Genomic DNA, 27,666 nt, shown 5'->3' with positions numbered 1-27,666 from the left:
CACCTCTCACCACTTCTCCGGGCAAATTTTTGTCGGTTGCACTTGACAGCGACCATACTTAAGGCTCCCCCAGCGCGCTTTGCTTGGGAAGGAACAGGTAGGAGGCGCGGGTTGCCTTGTGCACGCTCGCTGCTCTGGGAGGAGTCTCCCTGATTTGGTTGGCTGTCCTTTCTGGGAGCTGCCCGCTGTCCGGATCATTGGTGTTCCGGTGTGTGGGCTGTAAGGGGACAGTGCCTGCGGCAGGAGCTGGGCCGAGTTCCTTCCCGGAGCGCGGCGCCATGCTTCTGCTTGGCATCTTAACCCTGGCTGTCGCCTGGCGACCTGCTGGCAGCTCCGAGCCAGAGCGAGAGGTGGTCGTTCCCATCCGACTGGACCAGGACCTCAACGGCCGCCACTACTACCGGAGGGGTCCGGAGGACTCCGGGGATCAGGGTCTCATTTTTCAGATCACAGCTTTTCAGGAGGACTTTTACCTACACCTGACTCCGGATGCCCAGTTCCTGGCTCCTGCCTTCGCCACTGAGTATCTAGGTGTCCCTCTCCAGAGGCTCAGCGGCAGCTCTCTAGACTTGCGACGCTGCTTCTACTCCGGGTACGTGAACGCCGAGCCCGACTCCTTTGCTGCAGTGAGCCTGTGCGGGGGTCTCCGCGGAGCCTTCGGCTACAGAGGCGCGGAGTATGTTATTAGCCCGCTGCCCAACGCCAGCGCGCCGGTGGCGCAGCGCCACAGCCAGGGCGCACACCTTCTCCAGCGTCGCGGTGTCCCCGGAGGGCCTCCCGGAGACCCCACCTCCCGCTGCGGGGTGGCCTCAGGCTGGAATCCCGCCATTCTGAGGGCCCTGGACCCTTACAAGCCACCGCGGACAGGCTTGGGGGAGAGTCACAGCCGGCTCAGGTCCGGGCGCGCCAAGCGCTTCGTGTCTATCCCACGGTACGTGGAGACGCTGGTGGTGGCGGACGAGTCAATGGTCAAGTTTCACGGCTCGGACTTGGAGCACTATCTGTTGACGCTGCTGGCCACGGCGGCTCGACTCTATCGCCATCCCAGCATCCTCAATCCCATTAACATCGTTGTGGTCAAGGTGTTGCTGCTAGGAGACCGTGACACAGGACCCAAAGTCACAAGCAACGCAGCTCTGACTCTGCGTAACTTCTGCGCCTGGCAGAAGAAGTTGAACAAAGTGAGCGACAAGCACCCCGAGTACTGGGACACTGCCATTCTTTTCACCCGACAGGTGAGTTGATCTGTCACCTCTTTGGACCCCATTCTCTTAGAGTCACTGCCTTTAGCTCTCCAAAGCCCCTTTGTGCCACTCAATGACCACAAGAGTAAATTGTTCATTTCTCCCAACTCCGGCGTTGGAAGTTCTAGTTAGAGCCCTCTCCTAGGCTCAGTGGAGCTCCACTTCACATGCATCTGGGCAGTTGGAGGATAGCCTGCTCCTTCTGTAGGTGTTGGCCAGATAGGCCAATCAGCGCCTTCTGGAACAGGCGCCGAGGGGCTGGAACCCAGGAAGTCACCGCCCCAGAGCCGCAGTTTGTCTCCAAAGCCCATAGGAGGCGCTATGAGGATGGTGTTGTAGATGGTGGGAACCTCGGATCCTTCTATATGGGAAGCTGTGTTCTCCCTGACATGTAGCAGGCTTACTTTCTTTGGCTGCAGAACTGGAAGGTGATCCAAGGTCAGTGCCTGCAGCATTTCTAGCGGGCAAGGTGTTATCCTTTCTCTGACTTTGGTCTGGGAAACCTGGATTCAGACAGAGGTAGTCACTGGAGTTGTTGGTGGGTTTCAGTGAAAGGCCAGACTTAAGTATATAACAGGTGGTCACTCCTCCATTGCTGCTTCTTCCATGCCTTTCTCTGCTGGGCCTAGTCCAGGGACTTCTAGACTATTCCTAACTGGCAGTCTAGTAAGGCACCTGCTTGGAGCTGGGACTATTTCACTTGGAATTGAGCTGGGAAAAATATCTTCCAGTTTTCCCAGATCCTTGTTAGTGGAGGCTGACCCATTTGCTCAGTTGTGTTCTAATACTGTTCATGTTCCATTCCTAAGACCCTCCCTTGAGGGCAGAGCTCCACTTCTGCCCTTGCTGTTGTCCAAGCAATGTGAGCTTAGTGAAGAGCATTTGAAGATTCCAGCTGTAGGATTGGAAAGACACTGAGTGTTGGGATTAGAGAGATGGACTCAAACCAGGAAAGCAGCCCCGCCTTTCTCATGTCTTTACTTGATAATATTCTATCTCAAGAAGCTACGAATCTGTGAACATTTAGATCCATAAGTATTGATGTAGCTGGGCACTGTGAAGCTTCTAAATTCTTGAAATGTCTCAGATACAGGAGCCGGGGAGGAAAGAAGCCATCCAAGTGACCTGCTTCCTCTGATTTTGAGGGCTGAGACTCGAATCCCTGCCATGTTCTTGTTTTGTCATTATCACAACCACAGCATTCTGATGATGGCAAGGAGTCAGAGTTCTTGGTTACCTCTGGGGTTCTCACTCTCCACTGTTTCTAAATGGCCACTTAGAGCTGGTCTGGCGCCTACAGGCTGGAGCTGGAGTCATCCACAGTAACCCATTTGGCACAGCCAGTCTCTTCCTGCAGTTGAACTTCCTCCTTTCCCAGCCTGGTCTCCTCCCACCACCTGGTTTCTCTAGGGAGGTCTTTGGCTTGAGTCTTATTTCCTTGTGCTCATTCTTCCAACTGAGGTCTGTTGAGCTGCAGCAGCCCAGCCCGACAAGCCCTGCTTGAGTCATGGGGAAATTGCAGAAGAGGCTTCAGCTTCTGCACCCAGATCAGCTCTGCAGGCAGATTTCTGGAGGAAAAAGCAAAGGCTAAGAACAATATAGCTTTAAAAAAAAAATTTATTTATTTAGTATGAGTGTATTGCCTGCATGCACTTATATGCACCCATGTTGTGCAATGCCCTTGGAGGTCAGAAGAGGACGTTGTCTTCTAGAACTGGAGTTATGGAGCATTGTTAGCTGCCATGTGGGTGCTGAGAATTGAACCCAGGTTCTCTGCAAGAGCAGTCAGTGTTCTTAACCACTGAGCCACCTCTCCAGTCCCAGAACAAGATATCTTACTGGGCAAAGCAGCTGCTGTCCCATCTGCTACCTAGGATGCCCCTGTGGAGCTTACTCCCTGGCTCTAGTAACAGACCTTAGTCTCCTCTGTCTAGTTGTTAAGTCTGACTTTTGGAACAAGTTCGGAGAAGAAGATCCCTGTTGGGAATGTGGGCCATGACATCAGAAGGAGACCATCTTTCTGAAGAAAAAGCAATCAAACAGCATGACAGCTTCTGTTTTTCAGTGGTGTGCTAGACCCCCCAGGGGGCCATGTTGTCTGTGCATAATGGGTACAAGCTGCACGACTACTTGGGTCAGAAGTGTGATATGCAAGATGTGACTGTTGGAAGTTGTTTTTCTCTTAGGCATTTAGAGGACAAAGCCAGAAAGCAGGGAGGCTGCATTGGCAGACCCATCATCAAGGAACGTGTGTCATGCTTGGGTAAACAGCTCCTCCCCCACCTCCTCTCCAGTACAGATTTCAGGGCCTGCTGCATTCTCAGAGTCTTAGGATTTCATTCCTGAGATCCCCCAGGGAAGGTACAGTATTGGATAGGAACACGGGCAAACAGCTGCTCTTTCTAGACCAAGACAAATGTGGTCCCCAGGAACCTTAGCTGTCGGGAAGAGAGAATACATTGATCATACAACAAGTGTTTTGACAATTGGAAGAGTTTCTGTAAAGATTCAGAATAAGTTCACGGAGAAAGAGAGCACATCTGATTTTGCAAAGCAGTTAGCCTCCAGGCTCATAGCAGCAGGGTGAGGTCAGCCCAGGAATGGAACGAGGATCTGCTGAGGATCAGAGCCAGAGTCGTTCTCATTTATTTCTACGAGGAGCATAGTTTCTCTGGCTTCTCATTCACCAGGCTGCAGATGCCAGGTATTTACTGCTGCGACTCAGACCTTCATTTGCTGAGTCCCGCCTGTTTTTAGGTATAGTGACTCTGCTATTTCAGTAACCCTTTGTAGTAAAATGGCTTTTGTCCATTTACTCATACACTCTCTTGGTACTCTTGAGCATCTATTACTTGTAGGTACCATGCTAGACTGGAATTTGACATACTAATATGTTGTGACCCGGGTTCCCGCCCTCGTCGGGACGATCAGTGTGGCAAAGAGCAGTCAATCCTAACATGATGTGCTAACTGCCAGGATAGAGGCATGGAGCCTTCTCTGTGGGAAGCTTCCAGGGGGCATTCTTGTCCCAGGGGCTAAGGATGACCTTCAAGAGATTGGGTGCAGAAAGGGATCCCAACCCTGGGAGGCTAATATGGGAGAAGAAAATTTGTTTCTGTGTTATATAGATGATCTTCACTCTTTCCCTCATCTGTTTTGCTCTTTGTGACATTTCTACTCTTGAGATGGCTTCATTTTCATTTTTATGACTTGTAGTTTATGATTTCTGCTGGCTTATTCTTTCATGTATTTAAGTTTTCCTTTGCTTGGTGTCACTTCATGCCATTCCTTCCCTTCTTTCATCTTTTCCTTCTTTTTGGGAGGTAAACTCTTCTGTCTTATTTTCTTCATTCATGCGCTTAACTTTCCCCTCTCACAACCCCAGGCTTGGCACCAATCTTTTGTTGGCTTTGAGCAGTACCACATTTTGGGGGAAGAGGCTCTTTTCAAAAAAAATATTTATTTTTTTAAATTATGTGTATGTGTGTGGGTATGTGCACGTGAGTGTAGGTGCCCATGGAGGTCAGAGGTGTAGCCTTTCCCTGGAGCTAGAGTTACGGGTGGTTGTGAGCTGTCTGTCATCAGTGCTAAGTATTGAGCTCAGGTCTTCTGTAAGAGTAGCAAGCATTCTTTTTTTTAAAAAAAATTTATTATTTTTATTTTATGTATATGAGTGTATTGCCTGCATGTGTTTATGTGCACCTGTGTTGTGCAATGCCTGTAGAGGTCAGAAGAGGGCATCAGATCTCTGGGAACTGGAGTTGCAGATGGTTGATAGCCATCACCTGGGTCCTGGGAACTGAACCCAGATCCTCGAAAGAGCAGCAAGTACTCTTAACTGCTGAGCCATCTCTTCAGTCTCAAGAGTAGCAAGTATTCTTAATTGCTGAGCCATCTCTCTAGCCCCTACAAGGGAGGATATTCTTTTTTTTTCCCCTTTTTTTGGTGTTTTTGAGACAGGGTCTCCCTGTAGCCCTAGCTGGCCTACAACTCACTATGGCTGACCTTGAACTCACAGAGATCTGCCTGCCTCTGCCTCCCAAGTGCTGGTATTGAAAGCATGCACCACTATGCCCAGCCTTGAGGGAGGATATTCTATATTGTACAGAGCAGAATCTCTTGGGAAATAGCCCAATGCTTTCTATAATAAAATACTTTAAGTAGAGTAGTACATTTAGTGTTCAGATTAATTATTAATGCTATTTTACTATGAATAGTAAAATGATGACCTGTGTTTTACATCAATCTCTCAACATGATAAAGGGAATTTCAACTTCACCAAGATCTGTTCTGAAGTCAGGCCTTGGAAGAGATCAGGAGAGATGGACCACAGGAAGATTTGGTATTGTCATTCCTGGTTATAACATGGAGGTGTACCACCACTCTTGAAATGGGAAAAGGAAGGTAACAAAAGAGGGGAAGCAGTAGAGTATAGGTGTTCTTTGTCGCGAAGCGTGAGTATGTGCCTTGTGTTTTCCCTATCTCAAGTAAGTAGGTTTTAATGGCAGAAGATGGGGCAGTGGTGGTGGGGGAGAGAATCCTCCCTTCTGCACGGGATCTTCTATGTGACAGACTGGTTCAAGTGTCTGGGCTCATGGGATCCTACTGCCTCATCCTCCAAGCAGCTGAGAGTACAGGTACCCAACGGGATGCCTAGTCCTCCCACCTCCTGCCACCTTTTATTTGGGGACATATTCTTACTATATAGCTCAGTATGGCTCAAACTCTGAATCCTCCTGTCTCAGCTTCCAGAGAGCTGGCTTCCTTTCTTTATAACAACTGGCTTAGTTATCAAGGCCAGTGGTGTTTTCTCCTTTCTTACGTGTTGCTCTTTACCTTTCTTTGAACTTCCCTGTATTTCTTTCCCTCCCCTCCTCAGCACTCCTCCCACTGTGTCTTGATTCCTTGACTTGGACACAGGGTACAATGGAAAGAACCCAGGCTTCTTGGAGTCCAGCGGAGCTGAGTTCAAATCCTAGCATTTGACTTTCCTTCCAATGGACCGTGAGTGACTCAGCTCTTGAACGCTTGCTTCCCTCATCTTTAGAATGAGGCCGATGATGATGGCATGATACCCAGTTTGTGGTGCTGATTTGAGGATGAGCTGCCGAATCATCTAGCACAGGCATCTGATGGTGGCAACTATCATTTTCACTACCTTAGCAGTTACTCTGGCGATGGTTCTTGTTCTTGAATGTGTAGGGATCCCTTGCCAGCATGTAAATTTGGGATAGCCCTGGTTTAAAGCATTTTGTCTCATTACCCTTGCAAGTTTGTGTCACAATTGTCTGATTAGTACTCCTGTGTTTGTGTGGGGATTGTGGGCACTAGTACTTGCCAGTCCCTTAAGGCAGGCATCACTTTTTAAAATATTTTATTTAGTATTTTTATTTTTATGTATATGAGTGTATTGCCTGCATATATGTAAGGACACCCATGTCATGAAATGCCCACAGAGATCAGAAGAGAGCGCTGAATTCCCCTGGAACTGGAGTTACAGATGGTTGTCAGCTGCCGTGTGCATGCTGGGAATTGAACTCATGTCTTCTGTGAGAGCAGTCAGTGCTCTTAACCACTGAGCCATCTCTCCAGCCCCAAGGCAGGCATGACTTTATGTCTTGGTAGTCCCTGCACAGGCTTGTGTAGCTCATGGTTCAGCAAATGTGCATGGAAGGAAGATGCAGGGGTAAGTGTGGGCTGCCTGAAGTGGTTGGGTTGCTTGGGTATTTTGCCTGTGCCTGGGGACCATTAATCCAACTTTCTGGCTGTCAGGCTGCAGGGTTGGGTTCTTCTGGCATTTCTTCTTGGCTCTCTGCCATCAGGCTTTGCCCTGGAGAAAGGTGGGGCCCCATCAAGGAGCACATTAATCCACCCTGGAGTCAGCAGACAGGGGTGCACAGCAGGGACAGGGTCAGTGTGTCAGTGCAGGTGTGGGGCGAGGTGCCAGGAGCTTGCTCAATCATCCTCAGCAGATGCTGCTCTTAGCACTTAATCTAGCCAGCTCCCTCTCCTGGGACTCTCCTCACTCACTGTCACCAGTGCTATCTTAATCTGGTAGTACAAGGTGGGTGATCATTCTCTCTTGAGCCTCTTCAACCCCTTCATTCTTGGGGTGGATGCACTCCAGAAGTAGAAAGGGGTCCTGGACACGCCCAGCCCAGCAGCTGCACTTCTATTCCAGCCTTCACTCTGCCTAACCCGAGGCTCTCTGTGTGATCCCGGCCTAGTTATTTACCTTATCCAGTCTCTTCTATAAAACAGGGCTTAGTAATGACACCTTCTGTGAAGGGGAATTAAATGAGTAATCCAGGTAAAACTCTTGCTACAGTGTCTGGCATATGGTAGCAATTCAATAAGTACTCGATTGTCCTCATTATAGTTGACAGGTGCCTTCTCTTAAAATGATAATTTCTCGAGATTGTTCCTTCAAGATTTGGCTTCTGTTCTTGTTGTCCTTTTGATCATTCCTAATTTTTGCAATAATAGTATTTTTTTACATCTGGAAATGACACCCAGATCTGGTAATAGAAGTAACCCACTTTCCAGGCTGAACTGTCAACCTTTTTCTCTTGGACTGCTGGATTTCACTTCTGGAAAAGCAAAGCCATCTTACCCCTGGGGACTGAGAACAAACGGATTTTGTAATAGACAAGGAAAGAAAATGATGGTGACATTCATTTCATAGATTTGGATGAGAACAAGTCAGGTGGCTTTCTACTGGTGATCATGATGTCTTTCCTAGTAGGGTACAATTTGGAGCAAGGAGCTTGGGTTGGCTGGATTGTCAAAAGCTATGACTCAAAGACCTCAATCTTCACTCAATAGTAGCATAGCTTTGGGTGCATAATCCTACCTTATCTGCAAAATGAGAGGCTGATTCTGAGTTCTGTGATGGTTCTGGACACTAGGATGTGGCCATGAAGATATGCCTTGGCTCTTGTGCCTCTAACTTAAGTGTAAGCAGAAAATCAGTTACTTAAGAATGCATATATTCCTGCCACATTAAAAATGAATGTGCGGCTGGGTGTGGTGGCACACGCCTTTAATCCCAGCAGAGGCAGGTGGATCTCTGTGAGTTCAAGACCAGCTGGTCTACATAGTGAGTTCTAGGACAGCTGGGACTACAGGGAGACCCTATCTCAAAAAGCCCCCCCCCCAAAAAAAATGAATGTGCTTGATTTTTATGCTTCCCTTTTCTTGTGTACTGCTAGGAAACATAGAGCATCTCAGTACTCACATTGGCAGACAGCAGAGGAGGTAGGAAGGAGGTCTGTTGGGAGGGCAGCTTGTGGGGAATCATTCTGACAAGCAGGGATCTGGCCACCACCAAGTGTCAGCCTTACTTATTTATTTAACTGTATCTCCTATCCTAACTAGAAGAGTTAGGAAAGAAGAGTCCAGGAAGATTAGGTTCTTGGCTAAGATGATTCTTAGATCTTCTGGAAAAGCAGCTGTGACTATAAGATAAATAGCAAGTTGCCAGAAATAGTGAACCAGGTAGGGGCTGGGCTGGGGAACGCCTGAATCTCCCAGGCAGAAAGACACAGGACAGTTTCCATGCTTTGGAGACCAGTGCCTGAGCTAAGAGGTTAAGGTAACATGAGTGCCTCTGAGTTCATTTCAGAAGACATTCTGTGCCATAAATGAGGTACAACTGAGCCCTGTGCAGTGCTTATGGGCATTCAAAGCTCTAAATCCTTGATTCTTCAGTTGCCTTGTTGATTGGGTGAAGAGACAGAACTGATGACCCCAGCAGCACATCTTCCCACCCTGAAGACGCAGGTGTCTTGGGACATCTACCTACTGTTACACCTTTCCTCACATGGACTTTTCTGCATTTCCTTGTTCTTTGTGTTTGAACCATGAAGCCTGGGTTTCTTGACAGAATAGGTTGCTCCTGGCTAGGAGGGGGCTGCAGCTGCTGGTCTACACTCCAAAGAGGACCTGCCCTCTGGAGAAGAAGGATGATACATTGTTGCAGGGACCTCCTAGTTGCAGAGGCTGTTGCAGGGCAGCTAGGATCCTATGTGAGCTCTTGCTCTCCTCTGGTCTGGTCACTTCTGAGGAGCAGGATGAGGGTAGTCTAAATGTTGGCAGTGGTAGGAGTGCCTGCATTTCCCTGTGAGTTATACTAGTCAACATGGGTCAGTGGATAAGAGACAGTGGTTCTTTCCCTTTTTTATTTTTATTTTTTGGTCTTTTCAAGACAGGGTCTGCCTCTAGCCCCAGCTGGCCTGGAACTCACTATGTACACCAGACTGGCCTTGAACTCACAGAGATCTGCCTGCCTCTGCAGGATTCTTTCCCTTCTAAAAGTGGGTCATTCTGTGTGTTCCTGCTATAACCCACAGGGCCAGAGGGGGCTGTGAGCATCCAGGACTGGGGTGGGGGGTAGAAAAAAGGCTTGAGATGTTGGACAGTCTAGTTGAGAATTAGTTCTTCCCCAGAGCAGCAAACAGAGGTCTCCAGCAGAAAAGAAACTTGGCCAAAGACACGTACCCACTTCGTGATGGGCCAGAGTTGGAATCTAGATCTCTTGGTTCTTTTTATTTTTATTTCATGTGTATGAGTGTATTGCCTGCATGTATGTAAGTATGCCCATGTTGTGCAATGCCCATGGAGGTCAGAAGAGAGTATTGGGATTCCCTTGGAACTGGAGTTACTGATCATTGTTAGCCACCATATGGATGCTGGGAATCGAACCTGGGTCTCCTGCAAGGACAGTCACTGTTCTTAACCACGGAGCCATCTCTCTAGCCCAATCTCTTAGTTCTTATTTCTGTGTCCCCTCTCTCTTGCATGAGTGTGCAGGTAGCCTGGAAGCCACAGAAATGTACTCAGCCTGTATGCTTGTCTACAGGCTGTAACTACAGGGCTAGAAACTCCAAGCAGCCACCTTTGTCAACTGGGATCCTGTTCTCTAGTGTTCAGGGACATATAGCACCGTAGACTACCCTCTTTCCATTGCTATGCTTCCCTCCACACCTTCCTTTTTCCTTTTTGCCCCAAGCTTGTCTGTGCTCCTCTAGCAGTGGTTGTTTCTTAGGTTTTTCAGAGCTCTGGGGAGAAACTTTTGGGAGAGGAAGTCTTTGAAAAAAGGGAAGGGTACTGGGAAGGATAAGGAAGGGGATTTGAGGTCTCCTATAAGGTTTCTGGAAGTGGAAGGGGCTATATCGCTCAAACAGGCAGTCAAACAAGGGTAGGCCATGTATAGCACCTGTCACTGACTCTGGCTCTTGGGGTTCAGGCTGGTCACTCTCATGGTTCTCTGGACAGAACTGTTAACTCATTAGGAGCTGTGACTATCACCTGACACACGGGAAGCCAAGTTTGACTGCTCAGGTGGCAAACTTTTCAATGCTTTGGATTAAAATTTGCTGATTTCCTGTACTATGACCACTTTCCTCCCATGCCTTCTGACCTTACTAACTCTGCTGCCACCCACCTCCTCCCAGATTAGCATATGCACTTGTGTACACTCATACAGCCACACAGCCATGAAGGGAACAAAATTGAATAAAGTTCTGCATATGTGCTCACGTTGAGCCCTTGGCACCCACAAAATGCCACAGTACATGCTTAGGAGTTGCTAGGCCACTGGCTGTGATATCTGAGTCCACATTCATACAGACCCTCAGAGCATAAATCTGCACTATGACTTGAATCTCTCTGAGTATCAGCTTCTTTGTCTGTGGAAGGTGATAACTAGTCATTACCTCAGTGGGCTGTTATGAGGATTAGGTGGGGTGATGCATGTGAAATGCATGCATGGTGTCAGCCCTGAGAGAATCATAGTCCTGATTACCTATGATCATGAGTCTCAGTTTCTACCTTTGATAAATAGATATAATAATATATCTTCTCCTAAGACCACTGTGAGGACCAAATCCCTATAGGTGCTAAAGGTGGTGATATAACGAAGAACATGCGAGTGTGACTGATCTAATCTTTTCAGGGGAACAGTGCACAGGAGTGTCTTATACTGTTTCCAACTCCTGGGTTCTTAAGGTCTAAGCACATCCATGACCTATAGTGCTGAATAAGTTCTTTGAGATTTATATCCCAGGAGTCTCGTTTTGTACTTCAGCATCCCTTGGAAATACTTTCTATTATAGTGTGCTGCTGCTGAGAGCCCTAGATTCTGCAACATCAGGTTTCTGGATAAAAAGACAAAAACAAAAACAAAAGGGACCTTCCTGTGTAGGTGATGATCTCTTTCTCTTTTCTCCCTAGCAGGCCTTGAGCCTGTGTTCCCCTTGAGCTCTGGTAGCTCCAGTAGCTCGGATCCACCTTTTTCTGCTTCCTGCCAGCTCAAGGAAGGCAAGTGTCTGGTGGGATCCTTGGCTGGCCAACCCTGTGGCTGGGAATCTGAACTTAATTCATGGTTGTCCAAAAAGTAGTCACTCAACAAAGACAGAGACTGCTCTGAGCTGACTCTGGATGCGGAGTGTGGTTGCCTTCTACCCCCATGTGCCTGGGGGAGCCATGATCAGAACTTCAACCCCTCTGAGCCATTTTTCTGACTTAGAAGGCCATCTCTATATAAAGTGGTGGCCCTTGTAGTTTAATTTTGTACCTCCTAATTTCCTCCCATGGTACCTTCCTGGGTGGGGTTGGGCACAGACTTCCCAGTGAGCCACAGGGCTTACTTCTTGGGCCACTTCCCTCAGCCCACAACTAACTCCCTAAGCTCTTAGCAAGGAAGCACTGGACGGTGCTGGGTTGGATAGGCGCTGCAGTGTCCATAGAATGCCCTTGCTTCCCTCCAAGCTCCTTCTGTTGCTATTTCTAACTTCAGTCTGGCTTTGCTTCTCCTCCATCTGGCAGGACCTATGCGGGGCTACCACCTGTGACACCCTGGGCATGGCTGATGTAGGCACCATGTGTGATCCCAAGAGAAGTTGTTCTGTCATCGAGGACGATGGGCTTCCGTCAGCCTTCACCACTGCCCATGAGCTGGGTAAGGCTGGAGGGGAGGGAAGTTACACTTGGATGGATGTGGTTTGTACTGGGCACTCTGGTGGGAGAGGAGATATTTGTATTTTATTTCTCATGTTCTGAAGCCTTAGAGACCCTTTCTTTGAGCCAGAGTCTGCCTTGGCATTGGCTTCTATTTTTTCTGATTGCTGCAGCCCGATTGTCATTTGGGAACGTTGGGGAGAAAGTGTTAAAGACAAGGAGACACACTTCTGTTCCCACTGAGCTCTCAGCCTGATGGAGGGGATGGGAGACACCAGCATAAGGTCTGCAGGATGTTTCCAAAGCATTCCACAGATAGATGCAAGTAACCAGCCTGAAACCATCACAAGGCTTTCCTGCTTCTCCAGTTTCCTCCTGCAATCTCCCATGCCTGTTATGCACAGCCCTTTGCTCCTGCCTCCTGAGTCCTCTCCTTTCACCCCACAGGCCACGTGTTCAACATGCCCCATGACAATGTGAAGGTGTGTGAGGAGGTGTTTGGGAAGCTCCGAGCCAACCACATGATGTCTCCAACGCTCATCCAGATTGATCGTGCCAATCCCTGGTCAGCCTGCAGTGCTGCCATCATCACTGACTTCCTGGACAGCGGACATGGTAAGCCAGGTGTCAGAGAGGAGCAGGGCTGATTGGGAAGGACTTCACAGTTGTCATTGGTGGCAGGGTTCACCACCTCTTTAGATGTACCTCCTCTGTACCTAAAAGGTGATAAAGAGTCAGGCTCTCACAGGGGTCCGTTCCAGTTGCCCTCTGCTTCATGCTACCATTTAGATTCCAGGCCGGCCAGGCCTCATCTTCCTCAGCTTGTCCTCATCAATGGTCCTTGGTTCCTTGCAGGTGACTGCCTACTGGATCAGCCCAGCAAGCCCATCTCCCTGCCTGAGGATCTGCCAGGCACCAGCTACACTTTGAGCCAGCAGTGTGAGCTAGCCTTTGGGGTGGGCTCCAAGCCTTGCCCATATATGCAGTACTGTACCAAGCTGTGGTGCACTGGCAAGGCCAAGGGGCAGATGGTGTGTCAGACCCGCCATTTCCCCTGGGCAGATGGTACCAGCTGTGGCGAGGGCAAGTTCTGCCTCAAGGGGGCCTGTGTGGAGAGACACGACCTTAACAAGTATCGGGTGAGTGCAGGAGCCCTTTGTTGGGATAAGGGCAGTCCTGGGCCTTCACCGCCCTGGTATCCTCTGGAAGCCGCTGGTCATAAAGTGACTGTGTGACCATGAGTGTGCCACATTGCTATACTATGCCTCCATTTCAGGTTGTCTTTCCTCCTCCTCTGTGTGTGTGTGTGTGTGTGTGTGTGTGTGTGTGTGTGGTGTATGTACTGTATGCACATGTGTGCTTGTCTATGTGCATATGCCAGAGCTGGCGATGGGATGTTTTCCTCAATTTCTTCTCCACCTAGATTTTTTATAAAGGGCCTCTCACTGAAAGTAGACCTTCTGAGTTAGCCTCCAGGATCTACTTGTTTCCATCCTTTAAGCACTGGGGTCACAGGAGGGAACCATGTCTAGGTTTAACTAGGTGCTGGGAGTCTAAACTCAGATTCTTATGTTTGTATAGCAGGCAATTTACCTTCTGAGCCCCCAGCCCCCTTTCCCCTTTTTGACCCTAAGAGTAGAGTAACACTATAATTGGCCAGAGAATGTCATGAGACCTTACAAGCATGAGAGCGGGGCTTGGGGCTCAGCCTTAAGCCCTGGGCTTCCCTTTATGGGGAGGAGCTCTGGGCACAGAGCTGAACTCCTGAGGTTATAAGTGGCTTGTTCTCGAATTCTATCTTTCCTTCTTTCATCAACTGATTACATATCTAGGGAGCTGGGATCACCCAGGAGAACAAGGCTTTGGAATGAAATGCAACAAAGCCCTGGGCACGCTTCAGTGACTGGACACATCCTGAACTCAGTCAGTTGTGACTGTTTTTTGTTTTAAGATGAAATGTAATTGAACAAAAGTTATTACTTCCAGATAAACATTAAATGGAACCGATGGAGCCCTAAATATTTTCTGAGTATAATTTAGAGTTTATGTTCTTTAGGCCTCACGTTAGGAAGTAAAGAGATGTCTATGTTTTCCAGACAGGAATAAGAAGTCCATTCTTAACCCCAGAGATGATTGCCCCTTTCACACCCTTGTCTCCAGCTGGGGGAGGACACAGTACAGGGATTTAGGTGTACAGAGACTATTATAAATAAGTGTTGACCAAATGCCTAATCCATTTTCCTGAAATGGGTATGGTACAGAATTATTTCTTAAAATCTTTTCCTGTGACCTTGGAACATGCATTTAACGAAACTTGCAACATGTACTAGGTTACAACCTACTGAGTTCAGAAACTTATTTAAGAAACAGTTGTGGTCAGAAAACAAAATAAAATACAACCTGTGCCTCAGAGAGCTCACAGTTTAGTGAGGAAGCAAGAAATGTTGCTTGGGTATAAGACAGGGAAGTGTGCGTTTTGTGTTAGGACAGAAGGGCATATCATTGAAGAGCAGAGGGTGAGAGATCAATGATGATCAAAGAAGATAAAGAAATCTTTGAGGAGGAGGTGGAATTGAAGAGAGCTCTGAGGGGCAGTAGGATTGCAAATGTGGAGATGTGGCAAGACCGGAAGGTGGTCTGAGTGAAGGTTAGTAACTGTGGTGTCCTTTAGATATATCTTTCAGAAGGCAGTTTAGGGGCAGGATTTCAGTCAGCTTGATGACTAGGCTGATGGGTTCAGACTAGAAGGTTCTGAGACAAGAGAGTCATGGCCAGCTCCTTCCCTTGGGAAGAGAAGCCCAGAGGATGTTAGGTATAGGAAATGTTGTCTGGGATACACAGTCTTTCCACTATAATCTCAATCCCTTTTCTGAACAGTCACTTCACCACCGTGTGAAATGAAAGCTGCTCCTTCATGTAGGACGTTACCCTGATGAGCCAAGGCCCAAACATGCCATCACTTATTGGAGTCTTCAGTGAGCCCAGGCTCATAGAAATACTCTGACCTCTGTGTCCCATCTTCCCGGCTTATTCCTTCCAGCTTTTCCATAGTTCTGGAATCTGGGCCTATAGTCCATGGATACAACTACCCTTCCATCTTTCCTTCTTATCACTTCTTCCCTGTTGAGCTGAGAGCCTGTGGTCCAGTGTTAAAATCACTCTTGACACCTTCGCTCCTGTCTCTATCGTTATCTCTTGGATTATCCACCACCTTGGTTCAGTTCAATTCACTCTCCTACTCACGTGTGCCTGCACAGGTGCATGTAGCTGGAGAAAAATGTGCAATTGTGCTCACTGGTCTCAGTTTTTAAATCAACAACCTCTAAAAACTCAGTGGGCCTGTAATGTTGGTCCAGATTCATACACTGAATTTTGCTAGTTCATGCATTCTCCCAACCCCCTAAAATGATCAGTTCATACCTTCTCTTCCCTCTTCACATTCCAAATGCCTTTTCCCTAATTTTAATTCTCATTTGTGTATTAGTTCATTTTCTAGTCCTATAGTGAAATACCAAAGGCTGGGCAACTTTTTTGTTTTGTATCCCAGGCTAGCCTGAAACTTACTCTGTAGCTGAGGTTGGCGTCTAACTCATAGCAATCCACCTGCCTAGGCCTCCTAAGTCCTGGGATTACGGGTGTGAGTCACCATGCCCAGCATGAGGCTAGATAACTTATAAAGAAAAGAGATTTATTTCACTTACAGTTTTGTAGGCTAAAAGTCCAAATTTTACAATGTAGGCTCTACTGAGGCCTTCCCTGGCTGTGCCACCTCATGGTAGAGGGTTTCATGTTTGGAATATATGCAAGAAGGAGAGGCTGTATGGTGGGACAGGAAGCCAGAATGTGGGAGGGGCCAGCCAGCCCACTACATAGGCCAGGATGGCTTCAAACTCACAAAGCTCTCCCTGCCTTTGCCTTCCAAGTGCTGAGATTAAAGGTGTATACTATCACACCTGGCAATACCTCACCTCTTAATGGAAGTCCCATTACTTAGTACTGCTATACTGGGGACCAAGCTTCTAGCACATGAACTCCTGGGAGACAAACCACATCCAAAGCATATCAAAAATAATTTTTTCATGAAGAAAAAAGAAGCAGTCAGAGGTCCAGAAGAATATATTCACCAGTCCCTCTTCAGATAGTGTCAACTATCTGACCTGCTTCTAGGCAGCCACACTCACCACCTCAGTAGATAACTGTCTGAGTTCTGACAGAGGCCACATTTGTGCTTTGCATATTTCTCTTGCCTAGTCAAGAACATCACTTATCAATTCTCCTCCTCTGCACCATCAGTTTTCCTCTCTCTTGAGTTGAATCACTCTATCAGGATGCAAACCTTCAGTAATTTCTTCTCTCTTAAACAAAACTTCTCGTAACTCCATATCCAAATATCACTGTTTCTCTGACTCTCTTTACAAGTAAAGGCCCTTGAATGAGTTGTAAAGCATTTTCTCTACAATACTTGTCTTCCCATTTCTCCCTAGTACTTATCCTAGTTGGGTTTTTGCTCTTCTCCATTTGTTTAATGACTCTTATTGAGGCCACAATTATGGTTTGGATATAAGCCATTTTCCCCATAGGCTCATGTATATGAACACTTGGTCCCTAGCTCGTCATGATGGTTTGGAAGGTTGGTTTGCTGAGATGTGAGCAAGCAGCCTCATTCTCCTGACATCTCAGCTTTGGGCTGCAGCTGCTGCTATGTCCTCCCTGTGGTGATAGACTGTACCCTCAATCTGTGAGCCAAAATAAATCCTTCCTCCCTGAAGTTGCTTCTCATCTTGTATTCAGTCACAGCAATGATGAAAATAACTCATACAGCCACCAAGGGGCCTCTGTTGCCAAAGTCTGGATGGATTGCCATTCGTCACATGGCCTACCTGCTATAGCACTGTGCGTGTGTGTGTGTGTGTGTGTGTGTGTGTGTGCACGCGTGCGCATGTGTGTGACATCAGCTTCAGGTGTTATTCCTTAGGAGCATCCACCTTTTTTTTTTTTTTTTAATTTTAAGACAGGGTCTTTCACTGCCTCCCTAGCCCCAAGATTGCAAGTATGTGTCACCATGTCTGAGTCTGTATTTAGGAGCTCCAACTCAGATGTCATGTTTGCATGGCAAGCACTTCACCCACTGACCATCTCACCAGTACCCCTCTTAGCTCATTCACTCTCATCTGGGAACCCTGTCTCTGTGGGGCTCAAGGCATCCTCTACTGTCTCACAGTTTCTCCTTCTTCAACACTGGCTGCTCCTCTTAACCTCCTTTATTGCTGTTTTCTTGGTGTCTCATTTTCAGTGCTCCAGATTCAGGCCTGCCCACATACAATCTCTTGGGTGACTCATCTAGATGGTGACTTTACATACACTCTATAGGTTGAAGATTTCCAAGTTTGTTTCTTTTTAAATTTATTTTATTTAATATTTTTATCTTACGTGCATGAGTGTATCACCTGCATGTACGTGAGTGCACCCGTGTCATGCAATGCCATGGAGGTCAGAAGAGGGCATCTGATTTCCCTGGAACTGGAGTTAAGGATGGTTCATAGCTGCCATGTGGGTGCTGAGAATTGAACCCCAGACCTCTGCAAGAGCAGTCAGTACTCTTAACCGTTGAGCCATCTCTCCAGCCCCCCAAGTTTGTTTCTTTAACCCATACCTCTTTCTTGAACTATAGACTCCCTGTCCCAACCCCATCCCAGTGCAGGAGATGGAATCTAGGGTCTTGTGTATGCTAGACATGCATACACATCTCCCGCTCATATGTTTAAGTGAGTCTTGGCAAGTCCATTTGGACACCTGATAAACATCTTAAACATGGCAGCTGTGAAACTGGGCTCCTCATCCCATCCCTTAAACCTGCTTTGGCAACTGCACCTTCCACTTGCCTATGCCAAAATCCATTTTCTCTCATATACTTAACATCTGATATCTTACCAATTCCTATTGACCCTGTATTCCAAATAGACCCAGAACCTCATTTCTCACCACTTCCTTGCTGTCAAACCCTTGCAGACCACATTCCCTCTTCCTTGGAATTTGGCAGCCTTTCCACATCTGTCTCTCTGCTTCTGATCTGACTTCTTATAGACTGTCACGAACAGAGCAGCCAGAGGGATCCTTTAAAAATGGAAGTTAGGCTCTGCCGCTTTTCTGCTTGGAAGCTTTCAGGGGCTCTGCACTTGGCTTGGAGGGAGCCAAATTAGTTTCTACTTTTGCTGCTTGCTTCTGGCCTCCTGGTCATTCTGCTGCAATGACCCTGGAGCCCTCATCTTCCTTCAGCCACATCACTTGCTCCTTCTGCTTGGAAGCCTCTTTTCCTGATATCTGCCTGGATCATGTCCACACTTCCTTTTGGCAAGTGCATGAATGAGAGCCCAGAACCCTAGTATACAGAGCAGTCTACTTCATGAAGGTCCCTATCATCATTACTCCCAACTAGTTTTAACACTAGCAGATACACACAAGATCTGGCTTGTTTTTAATGTCTTTTAAAATGTTTCTGTTTTCCCCACTGGGATGTAGTGACTTTGAGGGCAAGGACTTGCTGTACCTGGTGTCGGTTGTGCAGTAGGGACTCAGAAAATATTTAGTGAATGAATGAATGAAGGACAGGTACTCAGTGAGTATTTCTGTACAAATAAGTGGGGAAAGTATCAGATAAAAAATCAAATAGCCTTGTCTCAGAAGCTGCAGACAACAGCACTAAGTACTGAGAAGAAATTGGAGGTAAAAAGGCCAAAAGAATGAGAGAGCCACTCATTCTTCAGATGGTCATTGCTGACTTTTGAGAGAGCATCTTTGAGGTGTTATGGGGATAAAACCCATATGCAGGCCTCTGAGCTCAGATGCAGAGAGGACTGTCTCAGGATGTGAAAGGAGGGAGAGAGGTAGACTCCTGGTTTGAGAGGATGCAGAGAAAGACAAGGAAATTTTCATAAAAAAATAAAAAAATTGAAGACATGTTGATAGAAAAGGTTCCCAAATGGCAAGTCATTTGGGATATGCTTGGATATTTACACTAAAAAAATTCCCACTAGTTGTCCCTCTGACTTCCATACATGTGCCATGGCCCCACAAAATAAATACAAAAAAAATCATTTATAAGGTAGTTCATTCCACTGCTGTTATCACATTAGTACAAAATATGTTGAGGGGCTGGAGAGATGGCTCAGCAGTTAAGAGCACTGGCTGCTCTTGCGGGGTTCAGTTCCCAGCACCCACATGGCACCTAACAACTGTCTGTAACTCCAGTTCCAGGGGATCTGACTCCTATGGGCATTGTATGACCAGGTGCACTTACACACATGCAGGCAATATACTCATACAAATAAAAAAATAATAAAAATATTAAAAATGTTGGATATATATGCACACAAGCACACATATATGTAATATTAAAGTGTTTATACCTCATGCAAATAGTTCCTGTGTAGGTCCATGTAGGTTAACTACTTTATGGATTCTCTGTGACTGCTGACTGCTTCTCTATGCCCAACTGATCTACATTCAAGGGGTGGGAAGGCATTTTACTGTCATCCTACAAAGAACATAATGAAGATTATACATTTTCTATCCCTTGTCTACTGTCTTATATAAATGAAAAAACAACAGCCACAACAACCTCTCTGTGTAATTTATCCCAAAGTCGGACAGCACTTTCGGTTGCTTCATTAATCTGTTCTTACCTAGATGTCCTCTGAACACAAATGTTGGTACTGCTGGTGCTAGGGATGCTTTAAGCTTTTTCAAATGCAGCTCCCAATTGAGGTCAAAATCAGTTTGGTTGGGTGAAAAGTCTGAATGACAGAAGATTTAAACATAAAAATGTTCAAATAGCCATGGCACCGTTGTATAGTGGCAAGGCTCTGACTGCACCTCTGAAGCTTTGGAGACTCTTTCAGATCCACAGTCTACACATAAGGAGAGACTTTGAACTCCTTCATGGAGGCGGGCCAGAGGCTGTCCTACATACCACCTGATTTAAGTATCCCATTCAAACTCAGACCGAGTATTTCTGGCCCATTTTGTGATGTGAAACCTAAAGAGGTTCGGCCACCACCTCAAGTTCACTCTTATGTAAAGGGCAGAGGCAGGCTGCTTCACCTCGTGGCTCAAAGATGCTTCTCCCCAGCACTCTCATTTGTAACTGGGAGCAGTTGGCTGGTGAATCAGTTTAAGTGCTGGGTGGGTCTTGCACATACAGATTGTTTGCTTATCATTTTTTTAATCTCCTGATACAAAGTGGACTTCATTCCAGTGGTATGGGATGGGAACTTGGAGGCTGTACCAGCAGCTTCTGTAGGTGGGGGCTAGATGTGGCACCTGAGCCTGTTGGAGTATAACCTGCTCTTCCTCACAGGTGGACGGCTCCTGGGCCAAGTGGGAGCCTTATGGCCCCTGCTCACGCACCTGTGGAGGGGGTGTGCAGCTGGCTCGGAGGCAGTGTAGCAATCCCACTCCTGCCAATGGTGGCAGGTACTGCGAAGGAGTGCGGGTGAAATACCGGTCTTGCAACCTGGAGCCCTGCCCCAGCTCAGGTGAGGCAGCAGGGCTGTGAGCCTTGAGGTCACTGTTGACCACAAAGAGGTTGTGATTCAGATTCCAACCCCTAGGATCAGTCTGGAAGTAGGGGGATTCAGACCCACCTTGGGATCCTTCCTCTGGTCATTCAACTTTGACAATGGTGTTTTCTTCTTGGTGCTTAGACTGGGAGGCCAATTGGCTCAAGGGATGGGGCTGTAGAAGTCTTTATAGTTTATTACTGACAAGCCCATCTTCTAAGCAGGAATCAAGGGCTCATGAACTTGGTGGGGAAAACTTACATTTTTATTTTTACTAATACTTCTATCTAAAACAATACATCCTTCAATTAGAAATTTAGTACTTTTCTTTTTAATTAACCTTTCCATCTAAAATTCATCAGTAGAAATAAATAGCTGTGACTTTGTCATCAATAGAAATCATGAATATTTTTGCATATTTAAGTGGTTGAAAGTTCCAAATGCTGTTATGATAATCCATACCCCCAAAATCACAGCAGCTGTGAAGTATGTCTCAAAGTAAATCAATAGTTGCTTATCAAAATAATTGGTATTCTTGTAAATGATACAATTTGCTTAATGCATTTAACAAGATTATTGTGATAATAGATTTAATAGACTGCTGAAGGGTTTCAGCACCCAAGAAAATGTTTTAGGAGACCTGCTATAGGGGGAACTCAAGGCTAGATTACTGGAGAAGGTGGCATATTTCTTGGGGGATATGTTATTGTGTCTTTTATCTTTTGGTGTCAGGCTGCTTTGACATTTTGAGACAGGGAGGAGCATCACATTTCTGGAGAGGGGCTGGACACCTCTGGGAGGGATGTTGGCTTTTGTGCCTCCCTTGGCTCCTCCTTTTAGCTTCCTGCTTGTGCTTTCTTCCTGTCCAGCCTCTGGCAAGAGCTTCCGGGAGGAGCAGTGTGAGGCTTTCAATGGCTACAACCAGAGTACCAACCGGCTCACCCTTGCTGTGGCATGGGTACCCAAGTACTCTGGTGTGTCACCACGGGACAAATGCAAGCTCATCTGCCGAGCCAATGGCACTGGCTACTTCTATGTGCTAGCACCTAAGGTGAGTATGCAGGGGCAGGGGGCCAGAGCAAGGACCAGGTCTTCAGGAGAGCATCTGAATGAACTGGCCCCCTTCTCTTCTCTTTCTCTCGGGGTGCTGCAGGTGGTGGATGGTACACTGTGTACTCCTGACTCCACCTCGGTCTGTGTCCAAGGCAAATGCATCAAGGCTGGCTGCGACGGGAACCTGGGCTCCAAGAAGAAGTTTGACAAATGTGGGGTGTGTGGGGGAGACAATAAGAGCTGCAAGAGGGTGACAGGACTCTTCACAAAGCCTATGTAAGTTCTGGGCCCTGGAGGGTGCAGCCAAAGGGAATGGGGGAGTGGAATTGCTGCCCCCCCCAGGTATTGAAATCTTGGGTGAATGTCAAATTCTGGGCATCCCATCACGGTGGAGGACATCCCCACGCTTCTTGGGCTGATATTCACCATGCATCTGTGCATGCATCCATCGATCAATCGATTGATCGATCCATCCATTCAGCAAATGAGGATGAATGCACAAGGAGGGCACACCTCAACAGGAGATGAGACTCAGGGAGATGGCAGTGTTGTTAGGATTGGTCTAGAATTCTAGAGTAGGACTGACTTGTACTCAAATGTTAGTTCCCTGCTTTCTGTATGACTTTGGGCAAGTTATTTAATCTTCAGAGTTCCTGACATCCACTTGTATATGAACCTCATATGCACTCTTATGAGAAGTAAGGAAGTTAATAAAAAATGGTTAGTACAATATCTGATGCATAATAAATGTTCAGTACATGTCCATGATGAAAGTGAGGTAGCATGTGACAGCCACCATACTCTTTTTAAAAAAATATCTTATTTTTATTTTATGTGTATGAGTGTATTGCTTGCATATGGGTAGGTACACTTGTGTTGTGCAATGCCTTTGGAGGTCAGAAGAGGGTGTCAGATTCCCTGGAACTGGAGTTAACAGATGGCTGTTAGCCGCCACATGACTGCTGGGAATCAAACCTGGGTTCTCTGCAAGAGGACTGCTGGGCCATCTCTCCAGCCCTCAGCTACTAACTATACTCTTGCTGGGTCTGAGGCTCTGGCCTTGGGCATTACATTGAGAGGAGAATGGGAATTAATCACCAAGAAAATGAGCAAGTGGCTGGGACTGAGACTGAGTCTCCACTTCCTAGGAAATATACTCCATAACAAGCCTCTTTTAGTCCCAATTCCAGTGTCCACAGCTTGCCAGCTGGAGCTCTCTGAAGTTGACCACATCTTCCATTGGAAGTCCTAACCTATGTCTGGAAGAAGCAGGAGTAGGCAGAGCACTAGAGGTCTCAGTTGTGCACAGGGCACATGGCTGGCCTGAAAATTCATGAATCCTGATGGCAATGATGGATAGGCCAGATGGTCTTCCTGGAGTCTGACTGTCTCCTCAGGACATGGGATCCTCTATTTAGCCCCTAGAGGGTGATACATGGGGAGGACCTTCAGCTCTTTTTCTCAGAACTCAGTTCTTACAGATGCAGGTGTTAGAAGCAGCCCTTCCCAAGGACATGCAGCAGGGTGCCCACATGGGGAGTTAGAGAGGTACACTCCTATTCTCAACCTAGGTTAAATGACAAATGTTTCTTTCACCGACTGTGAGAGCTGGAAGGAGCCCAAAAAACCATCTAGCTTAACTCTGTGTAGACAAGGATGCAGGAACCCAGACCAGCTAACTGACTTCCTTAAAGGGAATTGGTATCTGAGTCAAGGCCAATCTCTAACCCTGACTCCAAGGCCACTACTCTGACTACACTGAGTAACTAACCTTGGACTTGAGCACTGTACACTTCCTTCCTTCCTGCCCTGCTCCTTAGGGCTCATTCCTATTGAGTTCTCTATGTGCTAAGGCAGTATGCTCTATGATCTATATACTGTGGTTTCTTTAACCATTCTCACAGTTCCGTGTGGTATGTGTGGTTATGAGACCCATTTTTATGGGTGAGGAAATAGAGGCTTAGAAATCTGGAGACTTATCAAAGATCAACAGGATGGTAAGGGGGAGTGGTTCTCTCTGACCCCCAAATTTGTGCTTTACTCATGCATTGGAGTTCACTGATAGTTACTGAGGAGAAAGGATCATAAGGTCCTCCCCACCAGGCCTTGAGCTTTAGCTCAAGCTCTAGTTTTCAATTTTGTTCCTCTGCTGAACCCTGGATGTGGTGATTAAGCAGACTTGCACTCTGCAATGGTTTTTGTGACCCACCCCAAATTGGCAATTAGTTACTAACTTTGCAAGTGATAGAGGCCCAAGCGGCTGTCTAACTACAATCCCTTTCTTTCAGGCACGGCTACAATTTTGTGGTGGCCATCCCTGCAGGTGCCTCGAGCATTGACATCCGCCAGCGTGGCTACAAGGGGCTCATTGGGGATGACAACTACCTGGCCCTGAAGAATAGCCAAGGCAAATACTTGCTTAACGGGCATTTTGTGGTGTCAGCCGTAGAGCGGGACCTGGTGGTGAAGGGCAGCCTGCTGCGGTATAGTGGCACAGGCACTGCGGTGGAAAGCCTGCAGGCTTCTCGGCCCATCCTGGAACCGCTGACCGTGGAGGTACTCTCCGTGGGGAAGATGACACCACCCCGGGTCCGCTACTCATTCTACCTGCCCAAAGAGCCTCGGGAGGACAAGTCCTCCTACCCCAAGGACCCTCGGGGTCCGTCTGTGCTTCACAACAGTGTCCTCAGCCTCTCCAACCAAGTGGAGCAGCCAGACAACAGGCCACCCGCACGCTGGGTGGCAGGCGGTTGGGGGCCTTGCTCTGTGAGCTGTGGCAGTGGCCTGCAGAAGCGAGCTGTGGACTGCAGGGCCTCCCCGGGGCAGCGCGGGGCTTCTGCCTGTGATGCAGCCCATCGGCCAGTGGAGAAACGAGCCTGCGGGGAACCCTGTCCAACCTGGGAGATCGGGACCTGGTCCCCCTGTTCCAAGAGCTGTGGCCGAGGATTTAAGAGGCGTCCACTCAAGTGTGTGGGCCACGGAAGTCGGCTGCTGGCTCGGGACAAGTGTGACCTACGCCGCAAGCCCCAGGAACTGGACTTCTGTGTCTTGAGGCACTGCTGAAGGGGGCTATCTCTTTCATCCCCTTATTCTCTTCCCATTGTTGTGCTGGTGCTCTGGTCAGCTGGAGCAGAGGACAGCAGCCAGTGGCCTGTGCCACGGTGTCAACCCAGAACAAGGACCATGGGTCTGGGGCAGAGAGGTTCCTTCCTCCCTGGACTGGGCAGAGGGAAGCTAACTAATGCACAGTCTACCTCATGCCCTGTTTCTTGGGGGCCCATTTGTGGAGAGAGGCGGTGGCAAATGGGTGCTGGGCAGAAGGTGTTGAAATAATTTCTGAGGAACCTGGAAGTTGGGTGCCTTCCAGGCAGAACTTCAGGGACCTTGGCCCCCATAATGGAGGCCACAGGCTACTGGAAGAGTCATGGCCTGGCAGCTTGGCACCTTCAGGTGACCCCAAGAACTCCAAGCCATCCCTGAACAAGGCAAGGGTTTCATGGTGCTTTCAGCCTTGTGTCCTTTAGACTGATGTGGACCTAACAGCAAAATTGTGCAGGGGTTTCTAGAAGCCAAAGGGAGAATGAGATCAAGTTCATTTGGGTGCAACTGAACCAGGATCCCCATTTGGGAAGAGATGGATGTGTACAGAGAGTTCCCTGGTCTTCTATCTTGGCCCCCCTTAAGAACCAGCCTATGTAAGCCTGATGGCCAGGGCATTAGACCAGCTGGAGGCAGTCACTGAAGTGTCCTCTGATGCTTTGTAGGCATCCAGAAAAAATCCATAGGGAACCCATTTTTATAGGAGGGAACAACTATTGCAAACATGCTGTCACTTAAAAGGGGTGATGATTTGGTGGGTCAAGCAGGGAACATGAGGAGAGATGTTCTAGAAGGTTCTGTTCTCACTAGGGCTAGGGTGGGTAGGTAGGCATCGAACTGTGGGACCTGGCTTTGGAGAATGTCACCATGTGATGGGAGAAAGGAGACTCCAGTTTTGATGTCTTTTTCATCTTGAGAGGAATGTACAAACGAGGCTGATGCTGAAGACACTGTATTGCCCCAGGGAGCCTCCAAAGTGACAACAGCCCTGAACTCACTGAAAGGAGAGTGGGGGTATCAGGGAGGATGATGTACTGGACACCAGGTGCCTGTAAGTCAGCCCTCCTCCCCAGCAGCTCCTGCTGTTTCCTGAGGGCATGCCACATTGCATCTCTAGGCCTTCACCTTTCCAGTTCGTAAATGGGGTTCACTGTTTTCTACCTCACATTATGCTAAGACAGAAGTGACCTGGTGCTTCTACCACACCAAGTTATCATCTTCATAGATGCATCTGCCTAGCCATTGAGAGGAGTATGTGGTGTATGACTTCCTATCCCTCACAGTTAGCTACCTGTTGGGGCTCCAAATATGAAGATGGAGTGGTGTGGGGTGTTTTCCTCTTCAGGTTCCTTGCATTCAGGTTTCAGGAAACGCCAAGAATCAATGACCCTTGTCAGCCACCAGTAGGAACTTTGGAGACCCATCTATCTGTCATGTCGATATGTCAGTGAACTAGAAATCCAGGTGTCTCTTATAGCTCCAAGTGGGGAGATATTTTGAAATTACAGATCTTTTGGCCAGGAAGGGTATTTCTTGAAGGTCCAGATGCTTCAGTTCATATAGGACATCTTTAAATTGTAGACAATGATTCCAGGACCTCAGTAGAGAACTTCATGGAGATAAGACCAAAGCCCCTGTCTTCATTGTGGAAAACAGGCCAGCCCTTTTATGTGGCTTTTCCTTGTAGTCAAAATCTGCATACTGACAAGTGGCCTGTTTAGCCTCTTGAGTATTGTTCTAACTCTGGTCCATCTTCTGGGCTGGAGACCTTGGACAGAGCTCCTTGGACCTTGGTGAAGGGCATGGAGCTCTCTGAGGCTAGGCTGCAGTCACCCTTAAAGGGTGGCATGAGGAGGAGGTGGCAGTGATCACTTTAAGGCTAATAGAGACAAAAGGACCCCAACACCTCAGCAGAAGGGCAGCCTTGCCAGCTGACAACAGCATGGAACTCTGTGCTTGGTGCATTCTCTCCCTGTGGGTAGATGGGGGTACGGGGCTGTGCAGAATGGTCAGGGGAAAGGGTATGTGGGAAGGGAGGTGCCCTCACTGAGATGACTGGTTCTTAGCAGACTGGTGTTTGCTGTCAGTTGTTTTAGAAGTCATTTCAAGGAAGGATGGCCACTGTTGTTCCTGAAACATGCTAGCCAGGTCTCCACGCTCTTTTCTGTCACAATGTTTTTGGTTTTGTTTTAATATTTCTTCTTTTTAAAAGAAGTATGACCAAGACAGCTTAGAAAGTTTGTCTTATCTTTGAACATTTTCTGTCTACTTGTGCTCTCCAGGGCTGAGAAGAGATGAGACTCAAGGCACAGGTTTTTGGTGATGGATTAAAGAGTTAAAGTGATATCTCATGTCTATGGAGAACATCATTTGGGGGGTGGTCCAGGAACTTCTTCAGTGGGGCATGAACCAGTAAGGTTTTGGCTCGGGATCCCCTAGCCTTCTTTGCCCATCATGTGCACTGACTGGAGGATTTAGACCCAAACACCCTCTTATGGACCTCATCATGTTCGGGATGGAGCTGGAAGGAGCTGAGAGCCCCCTGCCCCCAGCTGGGAAATCAGCTCCTGGAGACTCTAGGCAGTATTGTTGATAGAGCCCCTTCCCCTTTGGGCTTGCTTCTTTTGCATTTCTTATACTGCAGAAGGATGGGAGTGTCTGGGAATGGGCTGAGTGTGTATACTGTGTATACATGGGAGTTGGCTGCTGAAGTGACAGCAGCCTATTCCTAATAAAGTCCAAAGTATTTAAAA

At 47.5% G+C, this 27,666-nt stretch overlaps 1 protein-coding gene across 1 annotated transcript; it reads left to right on the top strand.

Annotated features, from left to right (window-relative positions):
- Adamts15 (ADAM metallopeptidase with thrombospondin type 1 motif 15) lies at positions 1-27,666 on the top strand. Its single transcript, XM_008852100.3, has 8 exons — positions 1-1,235; positions 12,072-12,204; positions 12,651-12,818; positions 13,059-13,342; positions 20,560-20,737; positions 21,631-21,812; positions 21,915-22,090; positions 24,103-27,666. Exons 1-8 carry the CDS (start codon positions 279-281, stop codon positions 24,875-24,877), a joined length of 2,853 nt encoding a protein of 950 aa, XP_008850322.1. The 5' UTR covers positions 1-278; the 3' UTR covers positions 24,878-27,666.

This window comes from Nannospalax galili, unplaced genomic scaffold (genome assembly GCF_000622305.1).
Source record: "Nannospalax galili isolate Female #2095 unplaced genomic scaffold, S.galili_v1.0 scaffold6, whole genome shotgun sequence".
In the NCBI taxonomy this organism is placed as follows: domain Eukaryota; kingdom Metazoa; phylum Chordata; class Mammalia; order Rodentia; family Spalacidae; genus Nannospalax; species Nannospalax galili.
This window is presented reverse-complemented; position numbering and strand designations above follow the sequence as displayed.

Coding starts and splice junctions, on each gene's coding strand:
- Adamts15 (XM_008852100.3), top strand. CDS start 279: ATGCTTCTGCTTGGCATCTTAACCCTGGCTGTCGCCTGGCGACCTGCT. Junction 1,236..12,071: donor CCATTCTTTTCACCCGACAG/GTGAGTTGATCT, acceptor TCCATCTGGCAG/GACCTATGCGGGGCTACCAC. Junction 12,205..12,650: donor CACCACTGCCCATGAGCTGG/GTAAGGCTGGAG, acceptor TTCACCCCACAG/GCCACGTGTTCAACATGCCC.